The following is a 16411-nucleotide window of genomic DNA, read 5'->3' on the forward strand; positions in this document are numbered from 1 at the left end:
AACATTTAACATTTTTTGATTGAAAAAATACTTAAAATCTCTTTACAACAGTTGCAAATCGATGTTTTATGAGTTGACTGATCCACTCATTTTATCAGCTCTACTGTTGGGTAGTTTAACTTATTATAAAGCATCATATTTAGAAACTCTTTGTTATATGTTGTATGGATGAAAAATCTTTATTCGTATAGTAACTGGTAGCAATTCAAATAATTACAGTGGACTAATTTGCAACATTTAGCAATGATTGATTAAATGAATAACGGACCAGTGGGGCAGTGGAAGAAAGAAGGGACATATAAAGAAAACTATTTAAGGTAAACTGGTATGATGTATATGTGTGTGACACATACAGTGCGAGCAGAACCTATGAACATTATGAACAGTAGACTTGTCTGGTTAATATTTAGTACAACCTGTTAACAGTTATGAAACATGTACAGAGCAAAAGAGACAGCCGAGAGCATGGTATATGGCCAGACTGAAATACAATCAGTTAAATATTGATTACAGGGAGTGTAAATAGAGGAGGCGGTGAGCCAGCAGTTCTGGAATGAGATTTTTGCTTCATATCTCATAATTTAAACATATAAAAGATAAAGGGACATTCCACTGATTTTACACATGATGTTCAGTTTACTTATAACAGATCCACTGAAAATGTGAAACATGTTGGATGTGGTTCTGAGGGGAGTTTTGTTAGAAAAGAACCCTGGCGGTGTGAACTGGGTTACACATTTTCAAGAAACAATTGTGTTACAAAAGTGAGGGCAAACTTTGGAAATGTGGACCTTAACCAGTCAGGGAGGATCTGTTTTTAAAAAAGGCTACTTAGGGCATCTTGGTAGCTCAGCAGGTTGAGTGGTTGACCCATAAACAGCAGCTATAGTCCCCGATGCAGAGGCCATGTGTTTGAGTTTAGCCCATGACCTTTTGCTGCAGATCTTCTCCCCACGTTCCTGTCTCTCTCCACTGTCCTACATACTAAAAAAATTAATAGAAATGCTACTTAACTGTGTCATATAGGATCCAGTGAATCTGGAGCTTACCCTTACCTCAGGCTTAATGTCAAGATGTTCCTCCTTCAGATTTTGGCTGAACAATGTTTTCTTTTCTTTTTTTTGACTATCACTAACAGCCTTCTATAATGTTCCCATAAAATCACAATCACGGGTGATTAATTCTCTGAAATAACTAACTCAGTAGCACATATTATTACTTCACATGTATGACCACATACGGCAACGAATGAATGAAGACGTGACTTTGTAGTTTGCTCTGTCCACTGTGACCAACCCATAAACCTGATGGCTGTGGCTAATTGTCATTCAAGGGAGAAAAATTATGTACCATGAAAGGAATGTAGCTTTCTGTTCTTTTCCACAGTGTAACCAACCTATGGTTTATCTTACACTTTTCTACACATCCTAATTAAAAACTTTTAAAAATCATATTGAGTATATAAACCTTGTGATAGACTGGCGAGCTGTCTAGGGTGTCCTCTGCCTTTACACTAAGTCAGCTGGGATAGACTCCAGCCCCCCACGACCCTAATGAGGATTAAGCTGTGTAAAGATAGATACGTCAGCGTCAGAGACTTCAAGGGTAAAGTCCTGATTGACAGAGAGTACTGGATGAACCAAGATGGAGAGATGAAGCCGGGGAATAAGGGTATCTCCCTGAGTCCTGAGCAATGGAATCAACTGAAGGACCAGATTTCAGAAATTGACGATGCCATTAAGAGAGTATAAGCATTTCCTTTCAGTGTTATCTGTTGAACTAATTGAACATGTTGGCTAATTAGTTTTGTAAATGGATATTGAACATATATATATATCAGTCTACATGGCGAGTAGACTAGATAAAAGGACTAACAAATTTCAACAGAGACACATTCAGTGGAAAAGAGGAGATAAGACTATGATGTCGGTACTTCCAGATACAAATGTGCTCCTTCTGGCAGCTAAACTGTTTCATAATCAGTATCATAAAATCAAACTGACTTTCTACTGGTCTATCAAATCTTATATACCCCAGTTTAATTGATGTAAAATATGTGACAAGTCTTAATAATTTATATTGATAAGATATAGAAATAAGCTGACAGACAGTCTGATTAGTATTTATTCATGTTTTCTCCTTCAAACTAACATAAAAATATGAGACTTACATAATATTAAAACATGTTTTCCAGTCAATGTATTATGTCAAACTAAGTCGAGATTGTATGCATTGAATTTTATTCCAAGCTTACAATCTATAGTGAACTAAATATGATACTTGGCTTCTTTGTCTATTTTCATTGTTGATTTTGTGCAGTGTTCTCCTGCATGCTCAGTGAAGAATCTCTGACGCAGTACTGTGCAAACGGAAAGGCGGACAAAAAGGCTACTCTGGACGGGTGAAGAGGTTAATTGAGACAGAATGTGTGAAGGAACAGTCATTTGGCTCAAAGTAGTAAATCTGAATGTTCCTGAAAATCAGGAATGTCCTGATCTGCAAACATTCATTGATTCAACATTATATTTCACATGCTTACGTTATGGACTGAACTTTAAATTTAAGCATGCCCTGGGGAATGAGATGTAAAACTCTGCACAAGTCATATTGTTCGTATTGTAAGTATGCTTTACTGAGAGTTGGCACAAAGTTTCGGTTTCTGTGAAACCTACAAAGTCAAATCACATTCTTGCAAATGGTGAGTGATGCTGATCTCTAGTGGCCCACAGCTGTAATGACACTACTCATCCAGACCTCATGCTCTCTTCTCTCTCAGCTCAGAACATTTAGATCAGGTTGAACAAACAGCTGAATAACCAAACACATTGTAGCTGCATGAAGTCAGCTAGGACTTGAAATGTAGTATTTCAATGAAATAGAGGAAATTAAAGAGGAAGAAAGTTTGTTTTTCCTCCTAGCTGCTTCTTATAGGGTGTCAGAGTGTTATTGTAAATCATGTTGGAAGTGTTATATTCAAAAGCACCATGTCAGAAAAAGGCCACAGCAACTCCACAATATAAGTGTTTAAAACAGTCAGTTATTGGCCATAAAATTCTTACTGTTAAAATGATCAATAAGCTGATATTATTGGTTTCAGAAGTTCAGTTTTCTCTTGTTTGAGTTTCTTGGTGTATATTCTTATTTTTTTCTTCTAGTAATAAGGGTCGAGAAAGTAGCAAAACTGCAACATAAAAATACTCCATTACAAATGAGTTGACAAGTTGCTTGCAAAATTCAGTATAACAGTACTGTTATCAAAATACATCAAAAGTAAATGCATCCATGATGAATTACAGTGTGGGCTGTTGTAATTAGTGTTCACATATTGTGTAGCATTATGCTGAACAATGTCAGGAAAAGGGACTAAATCCATTTTTTAAAATATTAATGATTGTACACGATCCCTTCTTAAATAAATAAAAAAATACTCCAATTATACAACATATGAATATACTGTAGTTCGTGATGCATTAACGTGTAAGTGGCAATTTACATAGATAGATTTGCAAGAAATCTATATTTCTTACAGTAGGTACAATCAGTCAATAACCAAAATCTAACACAAATACTCTCTGAAGTACTGAAACGTACTGAAGGTTTTATTAATGTTTTGTTAATTTTTTTTTAACTTGAAATGAAGAATGAGCAAATAAAGTAAAACTTACTCAAATGGCAATTAGGCCTCTTGAGTAAATATACTTAGTTTATTACCACTGGATATTGTTGCAAGACCGAGCTCATGTTTGGCCCACTTTTTCAATGTGCGTTTGTTCTGCCTCTCGGTGCACACCGGCTGTAACTCCAGTCACTGAAACGTGACATAAGCGGAGGCGTCAAAATAGGTAATCGGGCAACCCTGAATGGAAATGTGATAGATTAATAAGAACTAAATCAAATACACAGAAATTAGAGTCACAAATGGACCTCGGGGTGTGTTTCTGTAGCCACCGGTAACACGCGGTGTCATAAACCCAACGCTCCTCTGCTACCTGAAACGCCCCCGACTCTTTGACGTGATCCTGCGGGCGGTGCTGCGCTGCTCTCCCGCATGCTGAATACCTGCTGCTGGCTGGACTCTGAGCTGGACCGAGACGGTTGACACTCTCCCGGTTTCGGTCTTCATGTTTCAGTTTCTGTCTTTACACTTCTACTGGTATTTTCCGGCCTGACAGCCGGAGTTGGAGCGCTTCACATTTGATCTGGCTTTTACCTGAGAGCAACGCGGCAGCTGCGCACGAAAGGAATGCATTTTAACTCCGACACCTGCGTCCGAAAGTAAGCGACAAAAACAGACAAACAAAGCAGCATGGACGCCGCTCTTTCGTGGAGCTGCAGGCCGACTGTCTGGGCCGCTTCACCGTATGAAAACGCTCCTGTCGGGAAGGCTCCGTCCCAGGTGCCCGTGAAGAAGCAAGCCGTGAAGAGACACCACCATAAACACAACCTGAAGCACAGGTACGAGTTCCTGGAGACCCTGGGGAAGGGGACCTACGGCAAGGTGAAGAAAGCCAAGGAAAGATCCGGCAGACTGGTAAGGATCGATATTGTTCATCATTGATTATTCTTTAATGGTAACATCTGCAGGCAGTATCAGGTCAGTGTCTGCTCCACTGTACTTTGGCCACCTGTTGTTTGGAGATAAGTGCTATTTTTAGGAGGCACAATCTGCGCACAGGTAGTCTGCATTTGGATTTCAATTGGTGGAAAAATACTTTAAAAGCGCTGGCTTCAGGTTCCTCACAGGGAAACAGTGAAATATATTATGTGTAAAATAAGAGTAAAGCGTGCCTGCTGTTGAACTGTTTGTCATTTGTCTGTATTTGCCAACAAGTTCACTTATCACTGAATAAGCAGATTCAACACACGTGTAGTAATCTAAGCATTTTATTCTCACCAGCTTTATCAGAGGACAACAAAAGCTCTAATGTTCTGCTTGATAGAGGGTTGAATTAAAGCCAAATGTCTTGCAAACTGCCTCTGATCCAAACCCACTACCTTAATATGTTATTTTTGGTGTGTTCAAACAAAATGTAAAATCAGTTGAGAATAAAATACTTCAGTTTGAAACAGACTTGCTCACTCCAAAGGAAGTTTTATGTAATTGCTTCCATTTGCCATATGTGGAGCATAAAGGAAAGGCGTTTTTGCTGGAAAGACTCAGAGACTCTGTCCCAGGAGAAAATTTTAGACAGGAAAGTTAGGTAACTTAATTTCTCTGTTCCTGATAAAGGGAGAAGGGGAAACTGTAACTTGCCTTTCAGGTGAATTCCAGTTCCCCATGACCTAAGGGGAAATGGGAGGTATTTAAAACAGAGATAAGCCTCTAAAAGGGACAAAGAGGAGTTGGCAAACACAAGACTTGTGTCTTTTGTACATTTTAAGAGCTGCCAACCCCTAACAGTCTGACTTTTTTAAGTGTCTATTGTTTAAAAAAAGAACAAGAAGGAGAAGTAATCTTTCAAAAAAAATTGAAAATCCAGTAGCACGATTGCCAGAAAAAATATGTTAAAAAAATCATGGAATACTGGATTGTTTAAAAAAAACCTAACAATTATAAAAATAACACAAACACCTGTAAAATAATGATAATTTTAGCTGGTTTAAATTTTAAATACAGGAAAACAATATAACTTTATGGTCGCACATTGTATAGAATACTATGTAGTAGAAATACAGTTTTTTTATGTGAGTATTTTGCACAGCTTTGGCCTGTGTTTTTGTTAGTTTTTTTTTTAGTTTTTAAGCACAATTTACTAAAATAGGGAAAACCTGTACATTTCTAGTTGAAAAATATATTTACCAATTTGTGGTTAAATGTTGTAAAGCAAAACTTAACATCTGTACAATTACATTTTTTTAAAATGAAAATGTTATTCATAATTTCTGCCTGTTTTTAGTTTGTGTTTCTACAGATAACATGTTAATTATTACTTTTTTCCTCAGATTTCCCTCGTTATTATCTGTTCCTTAACACATCAGGGGAAATCAGTACAATAACAGTAAACTGTTTGAAGAGTTATACTTTAAAACCATTTCAATTTTGTCATACTGTATATTATGTTCCCAGCTGTTTATGGCAGTGAAACTTGGCTAAATATCAGAAACTCCAGCATAAAGCAATACAGGTCAAGATCACCACAAAGTAAAGCCTGCACAATGACAACAAAGTTGAATCAACACATTTCTAAAGCAGTTTCAACAGTTGGCGAACCAAATGACCTGGCAGGTGAATGTATTTTATGTATGTTTTCAAAACTGTGTTGCATATGTGATCAAGTGTGTGTATATTTGCATTTGTGCTAACTCCAGGTTTGTTTTCATGATCTAATGTATCATACATACTCAGAAATATAAACTGTATGTAAAACACAGAACACAGAAAAATAAACTAAAATAGAAACCCTAGATGCCCTTCATCAGTTAATCTGGGTTCCTGCCATGTCACGTTTTTCAGAAAGGCATGTTGGTAGAAGTTAATGTTTGGTATGGGTGAAAGTGTTTTGAAGTCAAGGGAGGAAGTGCCAGGAATTCCCCTTCTGTACCTGCAGTAAACATGTAGCGATACAAGTTCAGCCCTGTCCTCACACCCTGCCCTGCCGTGACTTGCTGATGCCTCACTCTTCTGTTTTTACAGAAAATGAGTCGTTGTCTGAGATGAATCCCTGCAGGCAGCTTCCTAACCCAGCGTGCCTCAAACCCGTGTTCAAATCGCATCAAAATACTGATTAGCCCAACTGTATGGTTTCAACTCACACCAAACAAATAACAAGTTAGCGCCGAATGGAAACACGAGAAACATTCATTTGCTTTGTGTTCATTTGCCATTAACGGCATAATGGACAATGATACGTAATTTGACACGGGGAGTGACACAACACAAAGGATGGCTTCATCTTGCGTGCTGTGGCGCTACAGCTGTTCCCATTGTCTAAGTGCACAAGTTTGATTACATAACCCCATTTAGGTGGGGGGGTTCAGCATACATCAGTGTAGGGTTGAAATGCCACACAGTGTATGACGTGAAAGCTGCATGTGTTTCCAAACGGACGCCCCAATTAAATACCTAGACTGGGTTGCACTAGAATGTAGGTTCTTTGTCGAAACTAGCTAGTTTCAGAGTGATAAACTTTACTAAATCATGTTGTATCATCATATTTTGTGGTTTTTAAAATATCTCAACAACAAAGATCAAATCCTGCCATAACTACTAAAGCTCAACGTGACGTATTAAAACACACGTCGTTCACTACCAACATTTTGATCCATCAGCAGTAAGCACAGGTGGATTTAACACCATTAATGATGGCTGGATTTGCCGTGTTAAGTTCCTGATACTGAGCAGACTGGCTCGCTCAAGCAGCTTATTGGGACAGTTAATGGAACTAAGCCGCCATTAATGTTTTTAATTGCTTGTTAGGCAACAATGTCTGCTGTGAGAAAGCTCAACAATTCAAAGCTGAAAGATATTAGGTTTAATATTGCAAAAGCACAGATGAGCAAGTGAGAAGCTGGAACTAGAAAATGATTGACATTTAACATTTTTAACAAAAAAAAGACAAGGGCTTAAGCAATTATTCAAAATTAGCTGACAAATGACTTTTTATGTCAAGGGACTAGTTCTGTTTAATCTGGAGTGATTTAAAAACAAAAATAATCAAAACTTTGTTAAAAATAAGTCAGAACCTACAAAAACCGAGTTTAGTAAATCTGTTTATGTGCAAATTTACTGAACTCTGATTCATAGACAAATGTTTATGATTCAAAGTTGGCAAGTAGTGTCCATGCAGCACAGAATGAAGTTGTTGTCTTGTGCAGGTGAATGTTATTGGCATATATAGTTTGATGTAAGGGTTAACAGATTATTGGACCTGATTATCTAATATAAATTCTCTGAGTACATATTAAAGCTGAGCCAACAGCGATGCAGAGTCAAGTAGTGTCTTCATAGTAACTTCCTAACCAGAATTTGTTATTCCCTGAAAGTGTTGTTTGGGATCTAATATCAGTTTGGTGAAATTAGCTTTGTCAGGTGGTTCAGTTAGCTAATCAGTAGTTATAACTGAAACGTACTATATCGCTGTATTTAGTTCCAACTAGGCTTTACATAAGAACTATTTGTGCAGTTTAATTTGGTTTTGGTTTATTAATGTTTCACTTTGAATGCGCTTAAAGTTGTGACAAGGCTAAGTTTGAAGCAGATCCAGCTGGACTGACTTATGGTGGTTAATGACGACATTTAGGTGTTTCCAAGTGCAGAAATATGGTGTGAGTGTATGCACAGAAGCTATGTGTGAAATATCCAAGATTTCAGCCTCTCCGTGCTTACTACGTGGAGCCGACTACTGCTGACAAAGCCTGCACACACGCACAGACAACCTCACATGAGCGTGAACTCATCATGAGTGAGTTGAGCCTGTCTGACAGCTATGCAAACAAGCGCAGGAAACCTTCGTTCCCAGAATCAGGAAAAGAGGTCTGCGGGGCGTGAGCACAGCGCAGACCTGGAGGAGCATCCAAGCCAGACAGTGACTCATGACGGAAAGCAGTCGTTTGTTGAAACTGATATGACAAGTTGCTGGTTTTACTCATTTCCCTGTCTCTGTGTAGCCATGAGGGTTAGAAACAAGAGAAAACGGAGACACTATACGATCGACAGGGCAATCTGATGCCTCAGGACCCCCTTCAACCTTGCGGTAGACTGGTGACGCACTCGGCACTCACAGGAATCCCAGGCATCTGAGCCACCCATAGGCAAACACAACATACAGACATGAACACTGCCTTGTCAAAAGCCAGTCTGCAAATACAGACCCAAACAGATAATATTCACATTTAAGTGTAGCTCTTTGGGCCCTGCAGACGTAACAGCGGACAATGGATTTCTTTACAGCAGAAAATACTTGACCTGGCATTCCCTCTGCCTTGTTAGGAACAGTACAGCAGAGTTTTCGGTTCACCGCCCATCAGTCCTCTCACAATTGGACTAGCTTCAGAAGGACAGCAAATTTGCATAAATTAAAGTTTATTTGTGGAATTTTTTTACCTTGCTCTGCTAAATAAACATGCCTAATCTAGTGTCTTCATTTCAGAGTGCCTGCTCACCACTGTACTAATGTTTTGATATTCAAGATCAAGTGTGCAACTTTTGGCTTAATAACCAATGGCTTATACTGGATAATGTTGCCCAAGTTGTGCTAAATATTGTTGTGTCGCTAACGTTATCCGGTCGGTTTACTGACTTGATGACTCATCTCAACTTGTGCTCCTGTAACACTGTTTGGCGTCTTAATTTTATTGATTATGTCCTTGAATCATTCTCATTACATTAGTAAAATGTGTTTTTCTTTTTTTGTCTTTCTCTTTAAGGTTGCTGTAAAGTCAATCAGAAAGGAGAAGATTAAGGATGAGCAAGACCTTGTTCATATTCGGCGAGAAATTGAGATCATGTCCTCGCTGTGTCATCCCCACATCATCACCATATATGAAGGTACAGTCAAAGTCCTGATAGGCAAGTCTCAAAACCCAACAGCCATGTTAGTAACCCCCCAGGACAGTTGTTTTGTGCTAACAAGATCTGTTTTTGACTTTTGGGTTAGTTTTCCCCAAAATAAGGTTTCCCACAGGAGATATACTTGCACTATGCATGTGCACAATTTTGCAACACCTCGCCAACAGCAAGTGCAACAACACAATTGGCTGGATGTGTTCTGGTTTGCATGCTACAAAGCAAATTCTTGGCTTTGACATGTCATACAACCACCATCTCTGGTGTTGCTGAATTCTCCCATATGTTTCTATGTAGGATTTTTAAGTGAGGAGTCTCTCTCTTCTAGCAACTTTGATACAGTATTCCAAAATTTGGAGATTGTTTGGGTGTAATTTCTTTGTTTACCATTGAGAGGAGTCTGCATCTCTGACTGAGCCTCACACTGCATGAAACGTGATACCTGGAAAAAGACATTTTTCAATCAGTCTCTGAGATTCGCAGTTCGGTCACGCAAGTCTTTGTGCAGAAAACCGGGGCTCAGTTACATAAGCACCGTTATCATGACGTACCCCAGCAGCCCTGCAGGATAATGTGTGGAGCCTCGTGTCTTCCAGTGCCCCTCACGCCTGATGAGATAGTCATCGTTTAGTGTTTCTCCACTCAAGTGCATGTGTGTTTGCTGTATAGTTATCATGGGGCCTCGTTGGTCCGAAACACTGTGAATTAGAAATTGCACAAACAGTTTTTATAATCTTCAACACTGCTTAGGGTTTGAAACCTTGACTTAAAAGGGCTCTACTTTTTTTTTTTCTTTCAGTATTTGAAAACAAGGACAAAATTGTGATTGTGATGGAGTATGCCAGCCGGGGGGATCTGTACGACTACATCTGTGACAAGAGGAACATCTCTGAGCGGGAGGCCAGGCACTTCTTCAGGCAAATCGTGTCAGCTGTCCACTACTGCCATCAGGTAAGGCAGCTCTCCGCACATCATATTTAGCTATTTGCTAAGGGCAGAATGTTGTCTCATGGTTGAGTATATTAGCCCTGTCAGATCAAGCCCAATGACAGAGCACCGCTCAGACTCGCCATGTTTTTCCAGGGCATTGGCACCTCGAAAGTTACATAATGGGCATTATTCACTGTCAGTCTAGCGGTCTGAACAGGGAGGCTGTGAGAGCGATGCAGGGGGAAATGAACAGTTGGTCTGTACAGAGCTAGCATCAGGCTGAAGGCCAGGCATCCCCACACACACACACACGCATGGTCTCACAGTTTAATGAGGGTGTGAAGGAACAGAACACACACACAACAGTCAGTTGTTCCCAAAGTCCAGAGCTGTGTAATTACGAACATTTACAGAACACTATATTTTAGTGAGGCTGTTCAGCCCTTTGCACAGCATTTAGAAATGTTTGCTGGCCAATATTTACCCACTGAATTGCCCTGCCATATGCTGTGTCACCCATCTGTCTGATTTCACCTTTATGGAGTGCTGATGTCTTGTTAAATATTTTACTTTCCATGCTTATGCAATGGAAAAGGACATCTGAATTCTCACTGTACATTTTACATTTGGCACGGCGATAAACTCTGAAGTTTTGCGTACCACAGTTTCTTCATGATTGCATCTTAACAATAAATGAGTGCTGCAAAACACAACGTACAAAGAATGTGTCCGTTGGTACAACAAGTGCCCATACGCAAGCGGTAGCTGACCTGCATTATTGAAAGCAAAACAAATGCAAACTCATTTGAGTCACAGGCATGCCCCCCTACAGAGCGGAGGACAATGAAGCATAGCTGACGTACCAGAAAAAAAATCTTCACTTGGAAAAGAATGTGTTGTGACCCAGTAAAAACTAATCCTTTTATGTAATACAGACAACTTCCAGTAAACTGATGCATAATGGTCTGGGTGGAGCTGATCTTTGTAAGGAATACTATGTAAAACTGTTAACTTTTATTTCCCCTAGAATGGAATTGTACACCGGGACCTGAAACTGGAGAATATTTTACTCGATGGCAACGGCAATGTTAAGGTATGCATAATGGCTCTGAAAGAACTAAGCACCTACACCATTCAGTGTCTGCAATTTTTTAACATACATTTCTATATATAAATGTTAATGACAGAAGATTTCATCACATTTGATCTTTGACCTCAACTTCTTGTTCTTGCAGATTGCAGACTTTGGACTGTCCAACCTGTACCAAAGTGATGAGTATCTTCAGACTTTCTGCGGCAGCCCCTTGTATGCTTCCCCAGAGATTGTCAATGGTCGGCCATACCGTGGACCAGAGGTGGACACTTGGTCGCTAGGGGTGCTGTTATACACACTGGTTCATGGCACCATGCCATTTGATGGAAACAGCCACAAGATACTGGTCCAGCAGATTAGCACTGGAAACTACCGGAAACCCAACAACCCCTCTGGTGAGTTCAGGTGTATATGCATATACTGCTATATAAGAGAGATATTCATTTTCAAAGCCGTTCTCATTTCTAGAGTGTCATATACTGTCATTTTGTGAAAGCAGCTTGCATCTGAGAGACATGCTCAAAATTTTCTTTGGCATCAGTGCGACTGGTGTCTGTATTACACGCTGATAGACATAAAAGAGTTTTTCCAGTTTCTAGAGTTTCATAAGAACACTGGACAGGTGTGCAGTAATTTCACCAAGAAGACTGAGGTTCACGTCCGTGTCAGACCCTTATTTTTTCACTTAGTTTCGTTTTATCTTCTGACAGAAGTGTAATTTTCACTGATTGTTTACTTTTATATATACTCGCTGGTTAAATTTCGGCACTAAAACTACTTGGTTAAGTTTCAGAAAAGATACTTGCTTGAGTTAAAATACACCCTTTCACAACAGTAACTGAATGTTACAAAGCAATGTTCTTACTGGTTTAAAAGCAGTGACAATGACAGCACTAGCAGAGAAATTTGGCTGTTGTCCGTTTCTGGTGTTAACAGATTTTTATAAGTCTATCTGACTACCTTTGTGTTGAAAAATTACACTAAAGGCTACCCAGCATGTTAATATGATGCAAATGGAATCCTGACCAAGTGGCAGTATGTGGCAAGTCTGTTTTTTTTTTTTCCTATTTTCTTATCTGCAAATTTACATTTTTTCCCCACATTTTTCTCTGTCAGATGCATGTGGACTCATCCGATGGATGCTGATGGTAAATCCTGAGCGCAGAGCTACAATAGAGGAGATTGCCGGACACTGGTGGCTCAACTGGGGTTACCAGCACCCAATACTGTGTGAGAGGAAGAGCAGCACAGCAGAGCAGACCCCTTCCCCAGTATCTCCATCAACATCACATCCTGCTGGGTTGGCCAGTGTTGCTAGTTGGCTGCGGCGCACATCGAGGCCTTTGCTGGAGAACGGCTCCAAGATGCGGTGCCTGCTCCGTTCACAGGGCGGTGGAGGGGATGTAGTCCGGCAGCGCTCTCTGCGAAGGTCACGTAAGGAGAATAATGTCTCCCAGACAGTTCATGAAGGAAGCACAGACACTCGACCCTCCAAGGGTATCCTAAAGAGACGTAACAGCGTAAAACAGAAGGCGATCACTGAAACCCCAGCTGCAGGTTCAGTAGATCCGCAGAATATTTTGGGCTTGTCTGCACCAGCGAATGCACCTTCAGATGCATTGTTGCCTCGCAAAGGTATCCTTAAGAAGCCTGCAGAGCACGAGTCGGGGTACTACTCTTCTTCTCCTGAGAACAGTGACTCTGGCTGGGTGCCACCAACTAAAGAGTGCCCTTCAGCACCAACCTACAGGAAGGGCATCCTCAAACGTAATGGAAAGTTCTCCTCGGGTGGGTTACAGGAGTTTGGCTCTCTGGACCAGCTGGCAGCTTCTTTACCTCGCAGCAGCACCGGGTCCAGACCGAGCGGGGCCATCAGTGAAGACAGCATTCTGTCTTCAGAATCCTTTGATCAGCTGGATCTGCCAGACCACGTGAGACCTCCAACACAAGTAGATAAACCAGCCAAAGCTAGCATGAGAGGCTGCGTCTCTGCTGACAACCTGCTGGACATCCAAGAAGACAGGATCCTGGCTGATGGGCTGCTCAGGTCCTGGAACTGCTATGAGTCTGGAGTGGCTGACAGTGCTTTCTCTATCACAGACTGTGATAACGTCACAGAGGCTTACAAACAAGCCATGGTTATAAGAGGCTCTGCAGCAAGCTGAAGATGAGTAATTTGGAGAGGACTCAGAATAAAGAATTGTTTTTCATTCAGAATTTGTAAATGACTTTAAACTACTGAAGAAACGAGAGCCAAAGTGCATTATGTGAAAATACCAGCACACTGTAGAGGTGATCATTTTGACTATCTTCAGGAATTACACAGTACCAAAAAGGGAGGAGACTTGCTGTTAACCATCAGATTGTATTTTAGATGATGATTGATCCCAAAATGAGGTAATTAGATTGGTTGTCATTGTAATTGGAGTAAAAGAGGCTAAAAATCATCAGATGGCACCAAAATGAAGAGTAGCTGAGTGGTAATCATTTCAAAGAATCTCAGAAGAGAGATGCTGGTGGTCAATCTGTAGCTCTAATATTCGGTGTGAGAGCTTACTGTCAAATGTGTAGTTTCTGAGAGAATTGACATCGAAACCAAAACACCAGTTCGAGTTTGGATGTTACTTCAGTGACAGTCAGATAGGAAACTTTTTTTTTCAGTCACAGTAGGACTGATGTTTGAATATAGCTCATTTTGTCAGGTTTAGAACCGAAGGATACACAATCCATAAAGTCAGTCTGAGAAAGGTTTGTCTTTGTCATTTTGATTCTAGTTTTGTTATCTGTCAACAATATGTACATCTAGAATAATAACAGCAGTACACACAGGCTCAATATTAGGATGGCTTTTCTCTTGTACCATATACTAGTTTTTACTGTTCTAGGATGAGGGGAGCATTTCATGGATACCAAAGAGCAAACCTTTTTGCTTATCTTTAAAAGAACCTGCAAAAAGTGCCTGATGATGTTTGTAACAGGACCTTCAGCTCTCAAAGAGTGTTTTTTATTGTTGTTTTCCTGATATGACTTGTTCTATGTTTGGATAATGACTTGAATAATAATAATGACTCAGAACAAGTGTAACCAGCAGAACCTGCTTTTGCTCTAAAGCCTACACTGATACAAGTGCACAGGTGGCCAGTGACTGCTTGACAGAAAAGGTTGGGCTCATTAAAGGACCAGTGTGTAAGATTTCAGGTTATGCTTTAGCTGTGCAAGCACAGCTCTAGATACTACAGATGTGTAGTCGTCGATCCAAACATTTGAGGTTTCGCAGCATCAATGTGTTCCAGTGCAGTTGGAGACTCTTGTAGCGAAGTAGTTTTGCGCAGTCACAATACTGAGGACACGCTTACGTTCACACAGAAGCACGCATGCACCTTCTGATGACAAAATCAACATCACTTGTGCTGTAGTGGACCATCGTGTACTCATGGTTGCAAAGAGCATAACACAGTAGTCATAACATTTTAATTAGCATATAACCACCTGTAACTATGAATTACTGTGTTTTCACTGACATACAATGAACCCTTCATATGTACAGAGAACGAGTTTGCCATGTAGCGCTGCCATCTTTCTACAGTAAAACTGACAAGCCAAGCACTGGCTCTGCAGAGGGCCTTTTTGCCATTTTACATTGAAGTGACAGCTGCTATAGCTTCTCCAACATGGAAAAGGAGGGTACTCAGTCGTTAATAGATGCCACTAAATCATACACACTGGTCCTTTAAGTCGTTTCAGAATTTTTTTGGAAGCCAACAACAGCATGTGCCCCGGCTAGCTACTGTATGCTTTTGTATATTTACACTTCGTTTTTAAGATCAATCCTGGAGCACTGGGGGGTGATGCAGTATGTCACAAAGCCAGATAAGGTCAGCCAACTCAACTGTAAAAAGCTACTATTCTGTATCTTCTTTAGACTCAAGCAAAACTTATATACTTGGGTTAGAGGTAAAATCATGACGCATGTATGCAGATGATGATCATTAATTGAGTTTGGCAGGATATTTTATACTACTGTCTATAGCTATCTGACTGGCTTGGTTATCCCGCTTCATGCGATACACCCTGGTGACATATTGCATAAAGCAGAGAAAGGTACACCAGGATTTTCTTGCAGCACACTGGAGTTATCTAACTTGAGGGGCATGCTGGCTTTAGATTAGAGCATCAAGCCTGGAGTGGCACTTACAGGCCACTGAAACCTAATAATCATACAGTTTATCTATCAGCTACCATTCAAATCATTCAGGATTTTAAAGGTAAATTCTCGACATGTTTGGAATCTTATGGATTGTATTAAGAACTGAGCTACTCTCACTGTTACTGATTGTTAATCGTTTATTATTGAAGCGTGACAGGGAAAACATGAAGTCAGCTTTTGGGAAGATCTGTTGAATTTTTGTATAATTTAATGAGTATTTGGGCATTTCATCATTGTTTTTTGCCTCTCTCTTTTCCTTATCCCAGAAGTTGCAGTGTTCAGGTTCAGTTCATGTTTTTTCTATGACTGCAACAATAATCATTTGCCAAAGTAACTGGCTTGTCATGCATTTGACTGATCTGCCATGTTGTTGTGACTGGGATGAGGAAATCAATAAAAAAACACATCAAAGAACAAGTGTTGGCTAATGTTGTTAGTGACCTACATACAAGTGTTTTAAGTGCAACAGGATTGATTTGTCAGTGGTGTTGAAACCATGCAGAAAACATCCATTTAAACTTATCACAACTGTCCATACCAGTATCAGATTTTCATCAAAGTCCAGAGAAACAAACAATATTACAATTAAAATGTGCAAAGACTGCTATCGGGACTCAAGTATAGTTCAATTAATAATGAAAGGCACAATTAGTAAAACTAAACTCTCAAACTTAAT

The 16411-nt window shown here is 39.9% G+C and overlaps 1 protein-coding gene across 1 annotated transcript; it reads left to right on the forward strand.

Moving 5' to 3' along the window:
• The first annotated feature begins 4032 nt into the window (after nt 1-4032).
• Nucleotides 4033-16152, forward strand: nuak2 (NUAK family, SNF1-like kinase, 2). The gene is made up of 6 exons (XM_023278916.3): nt 4033-4531; nt 9367-9487; nt 10305-10456; nt 11463-11528; nt 11671-11923; nt 12645-16152. The coding sequence occupies exons 1-6, from the start codon at nt 4307-4309 to the stop codon at nt 13691-13693; spliced, it is 1866 nt and encodes a 621-aa protein (XP_023134684.1). The 5' UTR covers nt 4033-4306; the 3' UTR covers nt 13694-16152.
• The last annotated feature ends 259 nt before the right edge of the window (nt 16153-16411 follow it).

Source organism: Amphiprion ocellaris, chromosome 5, assembly GCF_022539595.1.
Source record: "Amphiprion ocellaris isolate individual 3 ecotype Okinawa chromosome 5, ASM2253959v1, whole genome shotgun sequence".
Classification (NCBI taxonomy): domain Eukaryota; kingdom Metazoa; phylum Chordata; class Actinopteri; family Pomacentridae; genus Amphiprion; species Amphiprion ocellaris.